Raw genomic sequence first — 17,171 nt, forward strand, 5'->3', positions numbered from 1 at the left:
AGGTGCTCTGATGGTGTTTGCATATATAGTTATAATTGTCATATCCTATTGGTGAACTGATTCCTTTATCATCAAATATTAACCTTCTGTATCCTTGGTGACAGATTTTGAATATAGCTATTCTAATCTGTTTTATCATTTGAATGGGATACCTGTTACCATGTCTTCACTTTCAGTCTATTTCTGTACATAAGTCTACAGTGAGTCTCTTGGAGGACACATGTTGTTGTATCTTATTTTTTTTTTAAATCCACTTACAGTCACTCTGTCTTTTGATTAGAAATGGCAATATGTTTACATTTAGAATAATCATAGATAGGTAAAAACCTACCAGTGACATTTTATTAATTGTTCACTGTTTTTTTAAAATTTTAATTAGTTACACATGACAGTAGAATGCTTTAATATATCATACATAAATGGGTATAATTTCTCATTTTTCTGATTGTACATGTTATAGAATTATGTTGGTCATGTAGTCATATATGTATAAGGTAATAATGTCTGTTTCTACCATTTATTGACTATTTTGTAGGGATTTTGTTTTGTTTTTCAAATCTTTTTTTATTAATAATATTTATTTATTTATATTTTTATTGGTGAATTATACTTCTTCTACACAATATTGGGGATTCATTTTGATCCAATCACACATGCATGGAATATAATTTGCTGCCATCTTTTTTGTGATTTACTGAATTTTTGCAAATGCATTTATAGCTATTATATTTAAGAATGTTTGCATAGGGAGAATTATCAGGATAGTAAAACTTGGATGTCTCTCCCCAGAGGCAGTCCAGGATGGTAATCAAAGAGTTGTGTGTCCCCATCTGGAGAACTTTTACTCACATTACAGAGTAGAAATAGGTTTTCTCTCAACAGACAAGTGGATGGGTAGGTTTCCAGCAATACTATATAAGACCAGATTTTCCTGATTTGAGCATTTCTTTCCCATAAGGCATCCTGCTCCACAGACTGGTACCATCAGTTTTCTCTTGGTATTGTTTGGTTCCCTATCCACTATTCCTACCTTAGCCTGTGGGTCTGGATCTTCTGGAAATGTGAAGAAAGGTAGCAAACTCCAACCTGTCAATCCTTGCACTCCCTTTGGTTTAAATGACTGTCAAGTTTGGGAGAAGAACAAGAACAAGTAATGTCAGCCCTTTTATTTATATTGCCAGATGGTATATGTTTGATATCCATTCTCTCATATTCTATTTTATTTGTTTTCCAAATGGTGAGAACATTGGGGTTTGAGTCCATATTTGACTTCTAGATTTATGCTTACACTCCTATATTTTTCCTCATTTTTTTTGGACACTGAGTGGTATAAAGCATTAAATTCAGGCAAATTTGTTGTTCTGTAGCACAAAAATCTGCACTGGATCTTGTTCTCCTTCTAAGAAGTACAACCTTACGGGGTATATAAATTGGGATACTGAAATCCCAATTTATAGTTGGGGATTCAAATTATATTTTATCAATGATAAAATTAATATGCCCCAAGTCTTCCTTATTACTGTGTCAATCTACTAATTCCTAGGGAAACTGCCGGGAAAAAAATATATTGGACCCAATATTGATAAGTATTCAATTTATTGTCTTTTATTTCTTCTTTTTTTGCCAATATTATCCAAAGAAATGATTCTTCAAATTTTAATTTATAATTTACAATACAAATTTTAATTTACAATAGTAAATTGATTAGCCATACAGAAATATGAGTAAGAATACTTTCAAGAGAACATCTTTTCAATTTTGCTCTGATGAGTATATGCTCTGTACAAAGTACAAAGTACAAAGACAACATTGATTATGCATTTATCTTAGATTGACTTAACTTTTCTTTTTAAATGGAAGGTACTTAAAAAACGTTCATCAAAATGTACAAAAGCATGTGGCTCAGCGGTAAAGTGCTTGCCTCCCACATGTGAGGCAGTGGGTTCGATCCTCAGCACCACAAAAAAGTATAAAAGTAAATAAACAAAATAAAGAAACTGAGTCCATGTATAACTAAAAAATATTTTTTAAAAATGTACAAAAGCTGTATCAAAGGCATCTTTTCAGATGCCTTTTAAAACACATTAATTAGAAGTTAATTTATTTAATCATTTGAGATGTTTTTCTACAACTTTTGGTGGAATGTGATGGGCATCATTATCCAAAGAACATGTATGAAGACACGAATTGGTGTCAACATACTTTATATACAACCAGAGATATGAAAAATTGTGCTGTGTATGTGCAATAAGAATTGTAATGCATTCCGCTGTCATTTATTTTTTTAAATCAATAAAAAATGCTATTGATATAATAAAGTAATGACTTTGTGCCTCACCAGCATTTGCCACATTTTCTGAGGTTGGGAAATAAGGGAACATTTTTGGTTTGCTTTACAAACCAAGCTGAGTTAGAAATCGCAATTCAAATTATAAGCACTTGTTTGCTGTCTTTCTTATAGCTTCTGTCACATCTTGGTTTCTCAAGCTATATATCAAGGGGTTTAACATGGGGATAATTATGCCATAAAACACAGAAGACACTTTTTCCTGCTCTTGAGACTCATTGGTATGGTGGTGTAGGTACATGTACGAGAGAGTCCCATAGAAAATGGTGACTGCTGTCAGGTGGGAGGCACATGTGGAGAAGGCTTTCTTCCTGCCTGCAGCAGAAGATATCCTCAGGATGGCAGCCAGGATGCATGTGTAGGAAAAGATGACGACCAGCACAGTGAATGTCAAGTTAAACCCCACAAAGACAGTCAGCAGCATGATGTTGACGTGGATACTGGAGCATGACAGGGCAAGGATTGGGGGCACATCACAGAAAAAGTGGTTAATTGCATTGGATTTGCAAAAGTTCAACGAGAAAGTAAAACCTGTGTTTACAGAGGCATTCAGGAAACCCATGAAGTATGAACCCAGCAGCAGCTGAATGCGGAGTCTCCGAGACATGACAACTGGATAGTGCAGTGGGTTACAGATGGCCACATAACGGTCCACTGCCATCGCAGCCAGAATATAGCAGTCACTTGTGGCAAAAGTACCATAGACCAATAGTTGCACCAGACATCCCATGAAAGAGATGGACTGCTTTATCTCTATGAAGTTCTGTAGCATCTTGGGAGTGATGGCAGAGGTGTAACAGAGATCAATAATGGCCAAGTGTTGGAGGAAAAAGTACATAGGAGTGTGAAGGGAGGAGTGGATCTTGATGAGTAGGATCATCCCAACATTGCCCACTAACGTGACCACATAGATCACTAGAAATAATATGAAGAGGATGTACCGGGACTTGTGTTGACCTGCAAATCCCAAGAGGATGAATTCAGTCACTTCAGTGCTGTTGTTCTGTTCCATGGCTAGTGTAGATAAGACATCAGCTGAAAAGTTGTGAAGAAAGAAGAGTAGAGATAGGTAAGATGATTATGATCCTTTAACGTATTCAAGAACTGGAAATGGTAAGGTAATATTTGGTTTCATAATAAGCCAGAGAATACTTTCTGTTAATGTAATTGACTCTGACTTTATCAACTAAAACTTGACATTCGACTTGGATAATTTTATCTACAGTTTTGAGAAATTGACATGAAGAAGTAGTTATGTTCCTAGGTGACAGACTGATTGGCATTTTATAAATATATCAATTAACAAAATGTAAAACATACTTTAGTTTTGCTTTTTTGAAAAATCAAAGTATCTCAATTTAATTAAATACTAACTTTTTATCTAAAAATCTTAACTTCTCCTTGAAATTTCTATGTAATCTTATCCCAATTTCTTTCTTTCTTTCTTTTTTTTAGTTTAGTTTGTACTCCCTTCCTTCCTTCCCTCCCTCCCTCCCTCCCTCCCTCCCTCCCTTCCTTCCTCCCCCCTTCTTCTTTCTTCCTTCCTTCCTTCCTTCCTTCCTTTCTTTCTTTCTTTCTTTCTTTCTTTCTTTCTTTCTTTCTTTCTTTCTTTCTTTCTTTCTTTCTTTCTTTCTGTTGCTGAGATCAAACCCTTACACGTGCTAGGTGAGCGCTCTACCGCTGAGCCATAACTCCAGCCCGATCCCAACTTATTTCTACATTCTTAATTTACCTTTTCCATTTCTTACCAACTCTACTCTGGCCATCATGACTCATGGTCATGAAAGCGTTTAACCAAGTACGTCAAGTGTTTACATGCTTTAAAAAATTCTCAATCTGTTGTTCCAAAAAATTTGTAAAAGGAGATTAAAAATACTATAGCATTGCCAAAATTCCATCATTTATTTAAATGCTCGATTTTACTTCCTGTACTCATACCATCATGGAGTGGTGCTGTACAGTCTAAGGTCTGATGCTGTTCCATGGACCACACTTTGAGTAGCTATGTCTATAGTATTTATCCTTCATAATTTATTTCTGTGTTCCCCTAGTGATAGACGGAAGATTGCTTATAACTTGTCTCTAAGACAAATAGTTCAGAGTGAAATTTTTTTCTGGGACATAGTCTTGGTGAAAAGTTTTTGAATTGAGGGTACTATGCACCCTCAATTGACCAAGGATTGCCAGATCTCTTGCCATTGCTCATGTACCAGTGTACAGTCTTCCCAGATGTGGGGTTGTTCCCATATCCTCACTTCCTGGTGAACATTATTTTTTACTGCTTTTTCTTTTTACCAGTAAAACATGTGTATGCAGCCTGCTGCATACTACAGAGGTACTTTCCTGTGCATAAAGGACATGACCAGTCATTACTACCAAGACCATATGGGTAAGCTTGTCTACATACCGTGTTTATTGGAAACAAGTGAACTGCTTACTAAACCTCCAAAATCTCATTTATATTTTTCCTCTAATTACTAATAAATTTGATAATGATTTAATATTTTCCCTAGAACTCAAGCATAATAATTTTCTGTGAATTGCTTATTCGTATAGTTTTGCAAATATTTCTATTGGACATTAAAAAAATTGACTTTAAAAAAAATCCTAGATATGAGTCCCTTGTTAGTTTTTTTTTAATTTCCAACTTTTATTGCTCAGATTCTTTTTTTAATTGATTTTTTATATATGACAGCAGAATGCATTACAACTCATATTACACATATAGAGCACATTTTTTCATATTTCTGGTTGTATATAAAGTATATTCACACCAATTTGTGTCTTCATACATGTACTTTGGATAATGATGTTCATCACATTCCACCACCTTGTTAGTTGTTAATTTGACAAAGATTGTTAAATATTCTGTCATCTTTTTTTGTTATATCTTTATTAAACTTGAAGTAATAATTGATATTTTTTGACTTATAGTTGGTCTTTGGAAAAAAAATTGAAGGAAGTCCTTTTCTTTCTCCATTTCCTTTCTCCAACAGATACAAATACAATAATAAAACTTATTTTTTTCTTATGGTGGATTAGTATTCCATCATGCTTATTGAGTCACAGTACTGTATATTATAAATAGAATGAGATAAATGGTTTTGGAATTTCCTCAATATTTATTTTTATAAAATAAATCCAAAAATACAGAGATTGATGATATTCAGTTGATGTCAGTGTGTATGTTCCAAATACTTAAATGTTTTAAAACCACTGAATAATTTGACTTTATATTTCAAAGTCTACTTACAAAACCACTGGAATCAACTATGCTTCAGTGAGGACCTATTAAACACTCATGGAATAACTGATTCTAATATTATGTAAAAATTTCCCCCCCAATTTCAAGAGAACATTTTCTAGCTTGTCTCATGAGGCTCATATACCTTTGACAGCAAAATAAATAAAACATAAGAAAATAAAATTAGAACATTACTCATTGTGAATATAGATGTGCACATCTTAGAAAATGTGTACTCACCAAATCCAGCCATGTATTATTAAATAAATGATTGTTCTGGACCAAGGGGTCTTTGATAAATAGCTATTTTCTTCCTTCCCTGGGTTTTTAATCAGTTAAGAAGTAAAAGAAAGTGAATATATCAGACCTTAATATCACCTTTAAGCACCTGAATGAGGACTTTGGGTTTATTAAGCAAGTTACATGTTGCTCATAAACACGGTAAGCAGGCAGGCTGACACACCTAGTCTTGGCAGGAATGACTGGTTATGTCTTTCACATGGTAGGAGAGTGCCTTTGGGGCTCAGGCACCTGGGATTTAGCAGGGTGGCTGCTGCCAAAAGGATGAGGACAGAGCAGGGCAAGCCAGTGTGTTCTCAGATTCATCAATTAAATGTCCGTTCCTCCTCTCCAGGAAAGGAATGGGGAGCTTGACATAGAGAGATGAGGCGTTGACTACATAAATTGAACTCCTTTTATAGGAAACAAATACCAAAAGCAGGGAAAAAGACATTCCCCCCCCCCCATTTGCAATAAAAACCATGTTACATTTTTCCCAGGAATGAGTATTTTTTTTAACCACTGGAAAATTTATTATATAATTGGCCATATTAACATAGAAAAGAAGGACAGTCAGATGATCTTCTCATAGATGTAAAATTATTTGGTAAAATTCTAATAGAGTATTAGAAAAATGGAAATGGAAGGGAAGAGTATTAGCTTGGTAAAGATTATCTCATCCATTGCTGTGCTAAACATGCTTATTACCACAAGACAGAAGAAGCTGTACCTGTAAATGAAGGGATAAGGCAAGCAAGCCTGTTATGACTGAATCTATTCAATACTTCCTGAAGTCCTCACCCAGGCAAAAGGAAATGCAAAATAAATGAAAATTATCATGATAGAAAGAACCACAACTATTTTTGGATGGTGTGATTGTCTCCATAGAAAACCATAAAGATTTGTCAGACAAATTCTTAGTAATCCTAGAATTGATGTCAACTATCCATTATGTTTCTATTTACCATAAACAGGAAAAATTTTATTTAAAAATTTTAGAGCTAAGAGTTTGGTTCAGTGTTTGATTAGGGATCTTTTCTTTTTTCTTTCCTTCTTCCTTCCTTCCTTCCTTCCTTTCTTTGTTTCTTTTCCTTCATTTCTTTCTTTTTTCTTTTGGTATTGGGGATTGAACATAGGGGTACTTTATCACTGTTATACCCCCAGTACCCAGCTGTCCTCAAAACTTTCAATTCTGTTTCTACTGAGTCGTTGGGAGTACAGGCATGTACCACTGCACCCAGCTTGCTTGAGGAAAATTTATATATACCCTGATTAACCTGTTTAAATTTTACAGGGAAGAGAATAGATCCCAGAATAGCTAAGATAATTTTAAAGGAAAACAAGATGTGAACTTTGTCTTATCAGACATGGGGGAAGTTATTACAAAGCAGCAATAATAAAGACAGTCTGGTATGGGTGTGAAGGTAGACTTATATCCACGGTGCTGAGAAAATGAATCAATGAAGAGATCTATCAGTCATGGAAACTTAATGTCTGAAGACAGTAGTAGCAAGTTGATCCATGAAAAATGTGGGGCTATAAACTTTCATAACATTAAAAAAATAATATTGGAGTCCTTCTTTGCATTTTGCAAAATCGGTTTCAATGGAATTAAGGTGTAGATTTGAAAGCTTCCAGAGTAGAAGAGCAGAATATCTATGACTCAGATATACAGATAAATTTTAAAGAGCACAAATCATAAAACATTGAAAATCAACTTCATTAAAAATAAAAATTATCAATCTTATAAAAGGGAAAAATGATACTGACTAAATGTCACAGGATTAGTATCTAGTGTATCTAAATAATTTCTATGAATCAATCAAAAGAAAATCTTCATGAAAGACAGAGAATTATAGAAAATGAAACCTAAATGGTCAATGGAAATAGGAAATGATGCACAACTCACTAGAATTAGATAACCATATATGAATACTTCATTTAAATATAATTTTATGCTTATAAATTGAAAATACCAAGTTGTGGTCAGGATGTGGAGCCGCAGGGCCTCATGTATTTCTGCTGGAAAGGTATATTATCTTGTATTGGAGACAAATTAGAAAATATTAGTGAAATTAAATAAATACTTCCCTTTGATCCAGAATTTCAGTGGTTTAGTGAGCTTATTTCTGAGGCTCTGACCAAAAAGACCTGATAAGAAAAATGTGGAGAAGAAAAAATTTATTTTGGCTCCCAGTTTCAGAAGTCTCAGTCCATAGGTAGCAGACTCCAGAACTTGGAACCAAAATGAGACAGAACATCATGGCGGAGGGGAGTTGCAGAGGAAAGCACCTCAAGACATGGCAATCAGAAAGCAGAGAGAACTCTGTTCACCAGCAACGAAATGTACACCCCAAAGGCATGCCTCCAGTGACCTACTTCTTCCCGTCACATGTTACCTGCCTATAGTCATCATCCAGTTAATCTCTGTCAGTGGATTGATCCACTGATTGTCATACCTCTCATACTCTAATAATTTCACTGTGAGCCTTTTTGCATTGTCTCACCTATGAGCTTTTTGGGGCACCCCAATCTAAACCATAATATAAATATACATGTATATGTAATACACATATATGCACAAGAATATTTATAGAAACACTGTCATAAAAACATGAGTTACTAAATAAATCAGTAAGCTAGTGTTACACCGCCGACATGGACAAATTTCTCAAATGGAAAGCTGCAGAAGTTAGATGGTGGTTACAGCAGAGGTTGTTATATTATTTTAATGGCATGGTTTTGTATATCTTGAATCTTGTATAATAACAGGATTTTGTCATCGAAGGAAAAATCTCATCTTTGCTTACATGTCAGTAATGTCAGGCAGAGCTGTAGTTCCAAAGATTAGATGGACAATTTTAGTAAGCGTATGCCTTTAGCAATGGGAATAAAGCATGCTAAGGCTGCTGTCTATGCGGATTTCTCTGGTTCCTTCCAATATTTTGAGAAACAGGCAGGGTGTGAAAACTGTAGTGATGGAACAAGAAATAATCCCCTTCAAGTCTACATTGTGTGACAGCTAAGGGTCAGGGAATATTGAGTTGCCTTCTCTAGTAAATTTGCAGTAGAACAGCTGAAGTGCAGATCTGCAGGGAGGCTTCCATCCAGAGGATAGAAGCACTTGTCAGAGGAGCTACAACAGGTCCAAGTTCACTAAAACCAGAATTCTGATAGGGTAATGGCAATGAGCTGATTTATGTAAACTTCCCAGCACAGGGCTAGCATTGACAGGGCACTTAAAAATTAGTTATAACGTATACAAATAATGCACTAAGGGTATCTTATGTTCATTCATTCATTCAATCATTTGTTCATTCATGGGCTTTTGACAGGCAGCGCTCTGCTCAGTTCACCTCTCACTCCAATTCTGTCACATCACCAGTGATAAGGAGTCCTCCTGCTCTTGGGTGACACAGGCTGAAATTCTGGCTCCTACCCTTTGCTCCGCCATTGTCTGTGCACACGGAGAGACACACAGCTGATGTTGGAAAATGTCATTTGCTCTGTTGTACTTACTCTGAAGTTGCCTCCAGATTCTCTTTCTGCAGCTGGTGCAGGCTGATTGCCCACGGGGGTCCTCTCTGTTTTGTTATCCCACAGCAGGTGTTTATCATCGGGGCTTGAGGGATCAATATTCTCTCCCTGGAGGTCTGAGGCACCAGGGACTGAGGTGGAATTGGGATAAACAATGTTCTCTACTCAATTTATGATAACAAAAATTTAAGCTTTTTAGAGGGGGCAATGATTTTTTGTATTGTTGTTGTTAGGGATTTCTTCTATTTTTTACAGAGTTGTCTCGTTAGAGAACAGCTGCTTTCTTTCTTGTTATTAATGAAATTGAGCCTTTTTCCATGTCTAAGAAGCTGTGTTTAGGTCTAGTTAATTATCCTCGCCACCACAATCAGCAATAAACATGGCTTTCTGAGAAAACCTAAATCTAAGCTAAATTTAAGGATATTTAGTCATTACTGTCACAGTAGAGATACTGCTGTTTGAGCATATTTTACACAATAACATTGGCTATCATTATTTAAAGAAAAAAATTAAATTGAATCCCTTTTTTTCCTGCCCTTTGCTGAAAAATTTACGTATTTTTAATATTGGCCCTATGAGAAGACAGACTTTATTCCATGTACATCACGACATCAGAATATTTCAAGTCAAAATTCGTGAAATTAGAAACTTTGAACTGTGTTTGGCTAGAAAGCTGCTAGGGCCAAACCTCAAGTTTAATCAATCTAAATTAAATTCAGTCAGTCTGCATCTTTTTTATTAACAAGCAAATATATGAAGGAGAGTTATTGTCAAAGTTGCTGAATTGAGGTTCAGTACTACCTGTTGCATGACCAGTGTATCAGGAATGGGTTCAACTGCTAGTAAAAGAAAAGTTGACTTCCTTTGGCTTAAATACTGGGATTTATTTTTCCTTCATAATAATAATCTGGGAATCAGGACTAGGACTTTTGTGATTTGCTTAGTCTTTCTCGTATGCTGGTTGCTTACAGTCCAACATATCTATTGTGGATCCAGACATCACATTCTGTTTCAAAATGGTGGGTGGTGGGTAGTGGGTGGTAGATTATCAGAAGTATCCATGCCCCATACCACATTTCCCTTGTATCTGATTTCCATGCATCTGTGGTGCATAGCTCTGTCTGTGCTCTTAGTGGCCATTCTCTTACTGTGTCTCTTGCTTCTCTGCCTCAGAAATGTCTCTGAAAACATGGAAGATGCCTCAGCAGGGTCACCACATTTGTGTGGGGATATTAACAACAATGGCAAATGTCTTAGCTACCTGTTCTTTAGAGGAATAATTTTGAAAAATATCCATGTAGTTCATGAGAGTCCCCTGTGGGATGGAGTTCCATTTTCTAAGAGTGTGTCCCAGCTAGTAACTCAGCTGTTCCTAGTTTTTCTTCTTCTGTATCTCTCTTCCTGCTCCTTATCTGCTGCTGGAGATTCCCTTCAAGGAGTTTAGCAAATGCACATTCTAAGGGAACACTTCTCACTACATATTCACTCTCAGGTTTGATAGCCCCCAAGAATAATTCCCAAAACTCAGGTGGTAGAGACTGAATCCGTATCCTCTCAAACCTTATCTTGAATCTTGACCACTAATGTATGGTTTAGGAGGTAGAGACTTTGGAAAGAACTTAAGTCACAAGGGTGGAACTCTTATGAAGGGGATGTTTTCTTATTTAAAAAGAACTGAGAGAGCTCTCTGTCTCCTGCCTTTTTCTTTTTTTTTCACCGTGTGACACGCAGAAGAGGGCCCTCATCAGAACCTGACAATGCTAACGCCATGATCTTAGATTTCCTGCTTTCAGAACTGGAAATAAATTTCAGTTATTTGTAAGCCACTCGGGCTGTGATCATTTCTTGCAGCAGCCCGAACTAAGACATAAGTTGGCACACAGAGTAGGGTGCTGTGTTGCAAATACCTAAAATTGTGAAATCTGCTTTGGAATTGGGCAATGGGTAGATGCTAAAAGAGATTTTAGTTGCCTCTGAGAAAAAGGCTTGGTTTCTGTGAACAGACTTCTAAAAGAATTTTGGTGAGGGCTCAGAAAAACAACAACAACAACAAAAACCAGGAGATCTGCAATGACAATTTCTGTCTTAAAGATTCCTAGGTAGCTATAAACAGAACATTGTATGTATAGACGGTAAAGGCTCTTCTGTTGCGGTCTCAGACAGAAATTAGGAACATATTGCTGGACAGTGGAGAAAAGGATATCCTTGCTATAAAGTGGCAAGAACTTAACTGACTTATTATGTTTGTGTTCTGGGGTTTTGTGGGAGACAGAAATTCTGAGCAATAAAATTGTCTATTTTGCTGAAGAGCTTTCTAAGTAAAACATCAAAGAAGTTTTACCGTGGTTCCCCCTAACTGCTTATAGTAAAATGCAAGAAGAGAAAAGTGATTTGAAGACAGGGTTATTAAGCAAAAAGGAACTGGAACTAAAAGATTTTGGAAATGGCCTGTCCACACTGAGTAACGGTATGAGAAGTAATGAGAAAGCACATCTGGGTAAGGAAATGAGGATGAATGTGAACCATGGTCTGTATTACCATCTCAGACAGGAAGAGAGATGAGATTAAAGTGGAAGAAGCTGTTCCAGCCAGGACTAAGGGAAACAGAAAATGGTACAAAATTAGGGAAGTGTGCCAGACTTCTTAGACCCACAGGACAACCTGGATGTGTATATGTGGGGTAAGTGGAATAATGACCCTGAAGCAGTTTGGATATCTTCAGGGACACCACTCCCACTAGAGGCCCAAAGTGCACAGGTCCAGGTTGCAAGGTTGCCTACTCACCTGGGCCTGTGCATTCTGGTGTCACTGGGACTAATGCCCAGGGAAACTGTGGGGCAAGACAGTGGGTAGAGCCCTATTGGTGATGCAGTCCCCACCCTAACAGAACTGATCATGGGTGACTGCAGCAGAGAGCCACTGAACTGTGGGGGCAATTTTTCCAGCCCAGTGAATCTGGAAGGCAGATCCTCTGCCCCAGTGGTTTTGCTTTAGGAAAGGAAATGTCTGTCCTATGCCTGACCCACATTTTGTGTTTCGAAGCAAAGTAACTTGTTTGGATTTAGAGGTTCACTGCTGGAGAGGAATTTTGTTTGGCATAGATTGCACCTTAAGTTTTATTCATATCTGATTTAGATGATACTTAGATGACATTTCAGACTTTGGAACTGATGCAGGGTTGAATTAAGACTTAACAGGGTGGGTGTGGTGGTGCATGTCTGTAATCTCAGTGGCTCAGGATGCTGAGGCAGGAGGATGGCAAGTTCAAAGTCAGCTCCAGCAACTTAGTGAGGCCCTAAGCAACTCAGCAAGACCTTGTCTCTAAATAAAATACAAAAGTTCTGGGCTGTGGCTCAGTGGTTAAGTGACCCTGGGCTTAATCCCCAGTACCAAAAAAAAAAAAAAGACTTTGGGGTTGTTGTGATGGAATGACTATATTTTACATGAAAGAAGAATGTAGATTTGGGGGGTTGGAATTAAAACAAGTGTGAGAAATAAAATTAGGAGTGTGAGAAATAAAATTTCAGTCTCTACAACTTGAAGAAATAAATTTGTTTTGTTTATAAGTCACTTGGTCTATGGAAATTTGTTATAGGACCTGAATTAGGTTTCTGTAAAGCTATACTCATACATTTGTAGGTTTATTATAGTTGAAGGCCTCAAATTAATGGGCAAACAAAGAGACACAGAGTGAGCTCTGGGAGGGGTCTAAAAATGAAGCTCACATTATGTTCAGGACTGGTTATCCTCCAACATCAATGGCGGCATGAATGCAGGTGTTCACCCAGGAAATTTGCCCAAAACTTTGTCGTCCTGAATGTTTTATTAGGGTGTGATCATACATTGCCTATGCAGCTGATGTTTATTTCCCATATCTTCCAGCGATTCCACATAATACCTTTTGTCTTCAGTTCTCTGGAGTTTGGAAATGACATGAAATGTCCCAAAGCCCCCATAAATTACATTGCTAGACCATCCAGAGGCCAGAGCTTTCTAGACAAAACTATTTATTAGGAAGGACTTTTCAGGGACTTAGAGATCACCATCTAGTAGCAGAGGGAAAAGGCCCAATATGTCTGTAAGGAAACTTAATTCTTATTACACACCATCACATAAATCTTCTCTACTCAAAGCCATATGTCAGGACTACAAACTAACACATGTGTCACCAGAGCAGCAATGGAAGCTTAACTTGGAAATAAATACTTATATAGTTGCTTCACCTTCAGTACAAAATAGTATTAGTGGATAAGCAGTCAACTGTAGGCCCCTGCCAGTGAACATAACATGGCATTATGGAAGACTTTCAATTTTGTGGATCGTCTCTTCTCCAGGTCATTCTTGTCCCAAACCATTTTGTGTATGATGCAATATTTTCTCCAATTAAGGAAATTTTTCGTGTTTAAATATTTATTTGCAAATACTTCTAAATGTTTTTATTAGTGCATTATAACATTATAGTTAAGCATAATAGTGGGGTTCGTTTAGATATGTTCATTTATCGTATTTGTTCTCCTGTAAAGTGTCCATTCAGATCCATAGCCCGTTTATTGATTGGGTTATTGGCTTTTTGGTGTTAAGTTTTTTGAGTTCTTTGTATATCACAATGTTTTAGATACAACTCCTGGATTCAACACATATTTATAAATTTTAGGGTTCTAACAAGTATAGTTATCTCTACTGTATTGTGACTTGTCTTCTTTCTCATTTTAGTGAACACAGCCAAGTTTTTGGTGTACATTCTTTTTTCCTTCATTTAACGACTATTTAATGAGTACCTAATATATTTCTGACAATTACAGATGCTGGAGATACAGTAATGAGAAAAATACAAATTATTCTGCCTTAATAGGGATCAAATTTGTGTTTCTCATATATACATTTACAAGAGGATGAATCATATCTTGAGCAGGTTGCCAGCTAAAAACTAATTCACTCTAGTGGGGACCTATTGTGGAATGTTATAAAAGTGGCCATAGATCATTTCCTTCTCTGCATGCTACCCTTTGCAGTGTGATGTTGCAAATCTGTCTCTCCAGACCTTGAATAATTTGGACACGAGATATCAGCAAATATGTAGAACATTCACTGCAGGATATTTCTGATGCCTGGTATTAGTAATTGATTCTCAATTTACAAGTAGTTTTTTGCTACTGATTTTCAAGTTTCTTATCCTTCCTTATTTCATTCATAGGTGATAGATAAGGAGGTTTAATGTGATACTCTTAATGCTGCAGAATATAGGCACTTGTTTTTTCTTGCTCTTGAAATGGGTTTGGTTCAGGCTGGAAGTTCACATAAGAGAGGGCCCTACTGAAAATGACTGACAGTGGTCAAATGGGAGACACTTGTGGGGAAGATTTTTTTTTTTCTTTCCTTATAGCAGAAAACAATCTCAGGATAGTGGAAGATAGGTGTGTATAAGAAAATGGTGATCTATACAGTGGCGATCAAGTTAACCCCAGTGAAAATTAGTAACCACTTTCACTAAAAGTATTTCAATTGAATTTTTATAAAGATGATTATAGATTCATATGAAGTATGAATTGCAGATTGTATGGATTATATGAATTGTAGAATCTTATGATTGTAGATGCATAAGAAATAATTCAGAGAGGTCTCTTGAATGATTTTCCTTTCTCTTCTATGATAGGCAGAGTAATGGTTCCCTAAAGACATCTGTGTGGAACTGTGTGTATGTTAGTTTACATGATCAAGAGATGCTAAGGTGGCAGAATTAAGGTTGCTAATCAGATGAACTTGAGATGGGATATTGTCCTGGATTATCCAGATGAGCCCAAAGTAATCATGGTGTTCCTTTAAATAGAAAAGGGAGTCAGAGGATTAGGAGTCAGAGAGAGATTTTAAGATGTTATGATGGTTACAGACAGCCAAGAAATGCACGTGACTTTGGCAAACTTAAAAAGGCCAAGCGATGGATTCTTCTTTAGAGCATCCAGAAAGGAACACCGTCCAGTTGACACCTTGATTTTCTTTTTCATTTTTATTAACATGAATTAATTATGCTTATTACTGGCATTCAGTGTGACATTTCCATATACACATAGAACATGAACTGATTAAATACAATCACTCTTTTTCTATCTCCCTGCCACTTTTCCAAATCTTTAGTAATTATATTCTACATTCAGGTAGACATTTTGTTTAGCTTTCACACAGTAGAGAACACATATACTTTATTTCTGTGGCTTATTTTGCTGACTTACAGTTCTGTCCATTTTGACGCAAACATCAGTGTTTCATACTTTTTTATGGCTGAATAACACTCCTTCATCCATCCATCTGTTGAAGGGCATCTATGTTGACTCCAGATTGTGAATAGAGCTGTATAAAACATGGCTTGCAGATACCTATCTTTTTTTTTTTTTTTGCAGATGCCTATCTTGAGACTCATTTTGGACTTCTGATTTCCAGGACTGTAAGATATTAAAATTATGTCGTTTTCAGCCTTTCTGTGTGTTGTCATTTGTTACAGCAGCACTAAGAAACTGATACACTCCCTAAGAGGACATGTTGTGAGTCTATAGTGTAATACAATTATGAGGATACTGTTTTTTTTTTTTTTTGTGGTGCTGGGGATCGAACCCAAGGCCTTGTGTGTGCAAGGCAAGCACTCTACCAATTGAACTACGATACACCCAGCCCACTGGAGATACTGGATCTTATTCAGATTTCCCCTTTGAACTTTACTTATGTGTGCACGTGTGTTTGATTAAGTTCTGGAACATTCTGTCACCTTGTAGGTTCCTGTATTCATCTTCACCATCAAGACACTGAGCAGATCCTTGTGTTTCTTTTATGAGCTTCATCCTGTATTTCCCCTCTCCACATGACGTTATCACTCCACTCCTTACCCAGGCAATCACTAATTTCATCTCCACTTCTGAAATATTTTTCCTAAAGATATATTTTATAAATGAATGCACACTTTCCATGACCTTTTAGTATTGGCTTTTTAAATCCAGATTAATTCTCAGGAGATTAATCCAAATTGTTCTGCGTATCAGTACTTCATTTGCTTTTCCTCTTGAGAAGTATTTTATGTTGTGTGTGGACCACAGATTGTGTCACCATTGAAGACATCTGAGTTGAGTTGAGTTGATATCTACTGCAAATGAAGCAGTTGTGAACATTCATGTACAGGCTTTCGTATGAACATAAGTCTTCGTTTTTCTGGAATAAATGGCCAGATGTGCTGGGCCATATGGCATTTGCATGTTTAGTTTTATAAAGACACTGCCAAACTGTTTTCCTGAGTGGCTATATCACTTATATCAATGCATGAGTAATTCCATTTTCCTGCATTTTTCCTTGTTGCATTTAGCATTGTTACTATTTTAAAAAATGCCATTCTCATAGATATATAGTGATATACAATTATTTTATTTTAGTTTACTTTTTAAAAATATTTTTAATATTTATTTTTTAGTTTTTGGCGGACACAACATCTTTGTTTGTATGTGGTGCTGAGGATCGAACCCAGGCCGCATGCATACCAGGCGAGCGCGCTACCGCTTGAGCCACATCCCCAGCCCCTACAATTATTTTAAATTTGCATTTTGTTAATTTATTTCTTAAAATAGGATATTGTATGTTTGAGAATGGTGACATAAAGTATGTCTGAGTTCACTTATTTTTACCCTTTTCACTAATATGAAACTATTGTTAGTCATTTTAATATATCTTGTTTTCATCTCTTAAAGCTGAGAATAAAATTGAATCATTTGTTAATGTTAAATGTAG

At 36.4% G+C, this 17,171-nt stretch overlaps 1 protein-coding gene across 1 annotated transcript; it reads right to left on the reverse strand.

The window, feature by feature from the left end:
* Window positions 1-2,429: 2,429 nt before the first annotated feature.
* LOC124093352 (putative olfactory receptor 5AK3) lies at window positions 2,430-3,359 on the reverse strand. The gene has a single exon (XM_046445789.1). The coding sequence runs from the start codon at window positions 3,357-3,359 to the stop codon at window positions 2,430-2,432; it is 930 nt and encodes a 309-aa protein (XP_046301745.1).
* Between the last annotated feature and the right edge of the window lie 13,812 nt (window positions 3,360-17,171).

This window comes from Marmota monax, unplaced genomic scaffold (genome assembly GCF_021218885.2).
Source record: "Marmota monax isolate L192 unplaced genomic scaffold, Marmota_monax_Labrador192_F-V1.1 WCK01_AAM20220418_F8-fsc00038, whole genome shotgun sequence".
NCBI classification, from domain to species: Eukaryota; Metazoa; Chordata; class Mammalia; order Rodentia; family Sciuridae; genus Marmota; species Marmota monax.

What these genes read in the sequence shown, in the direction of transcription:
- LOC124093352 (XM_046445789.1), bottom strand. Translation starts at nt 3,359, where the DNA reads ATGGAACAGAACAACAGCACTGAAGTGACTGAATTCATCCTCTTGGGA.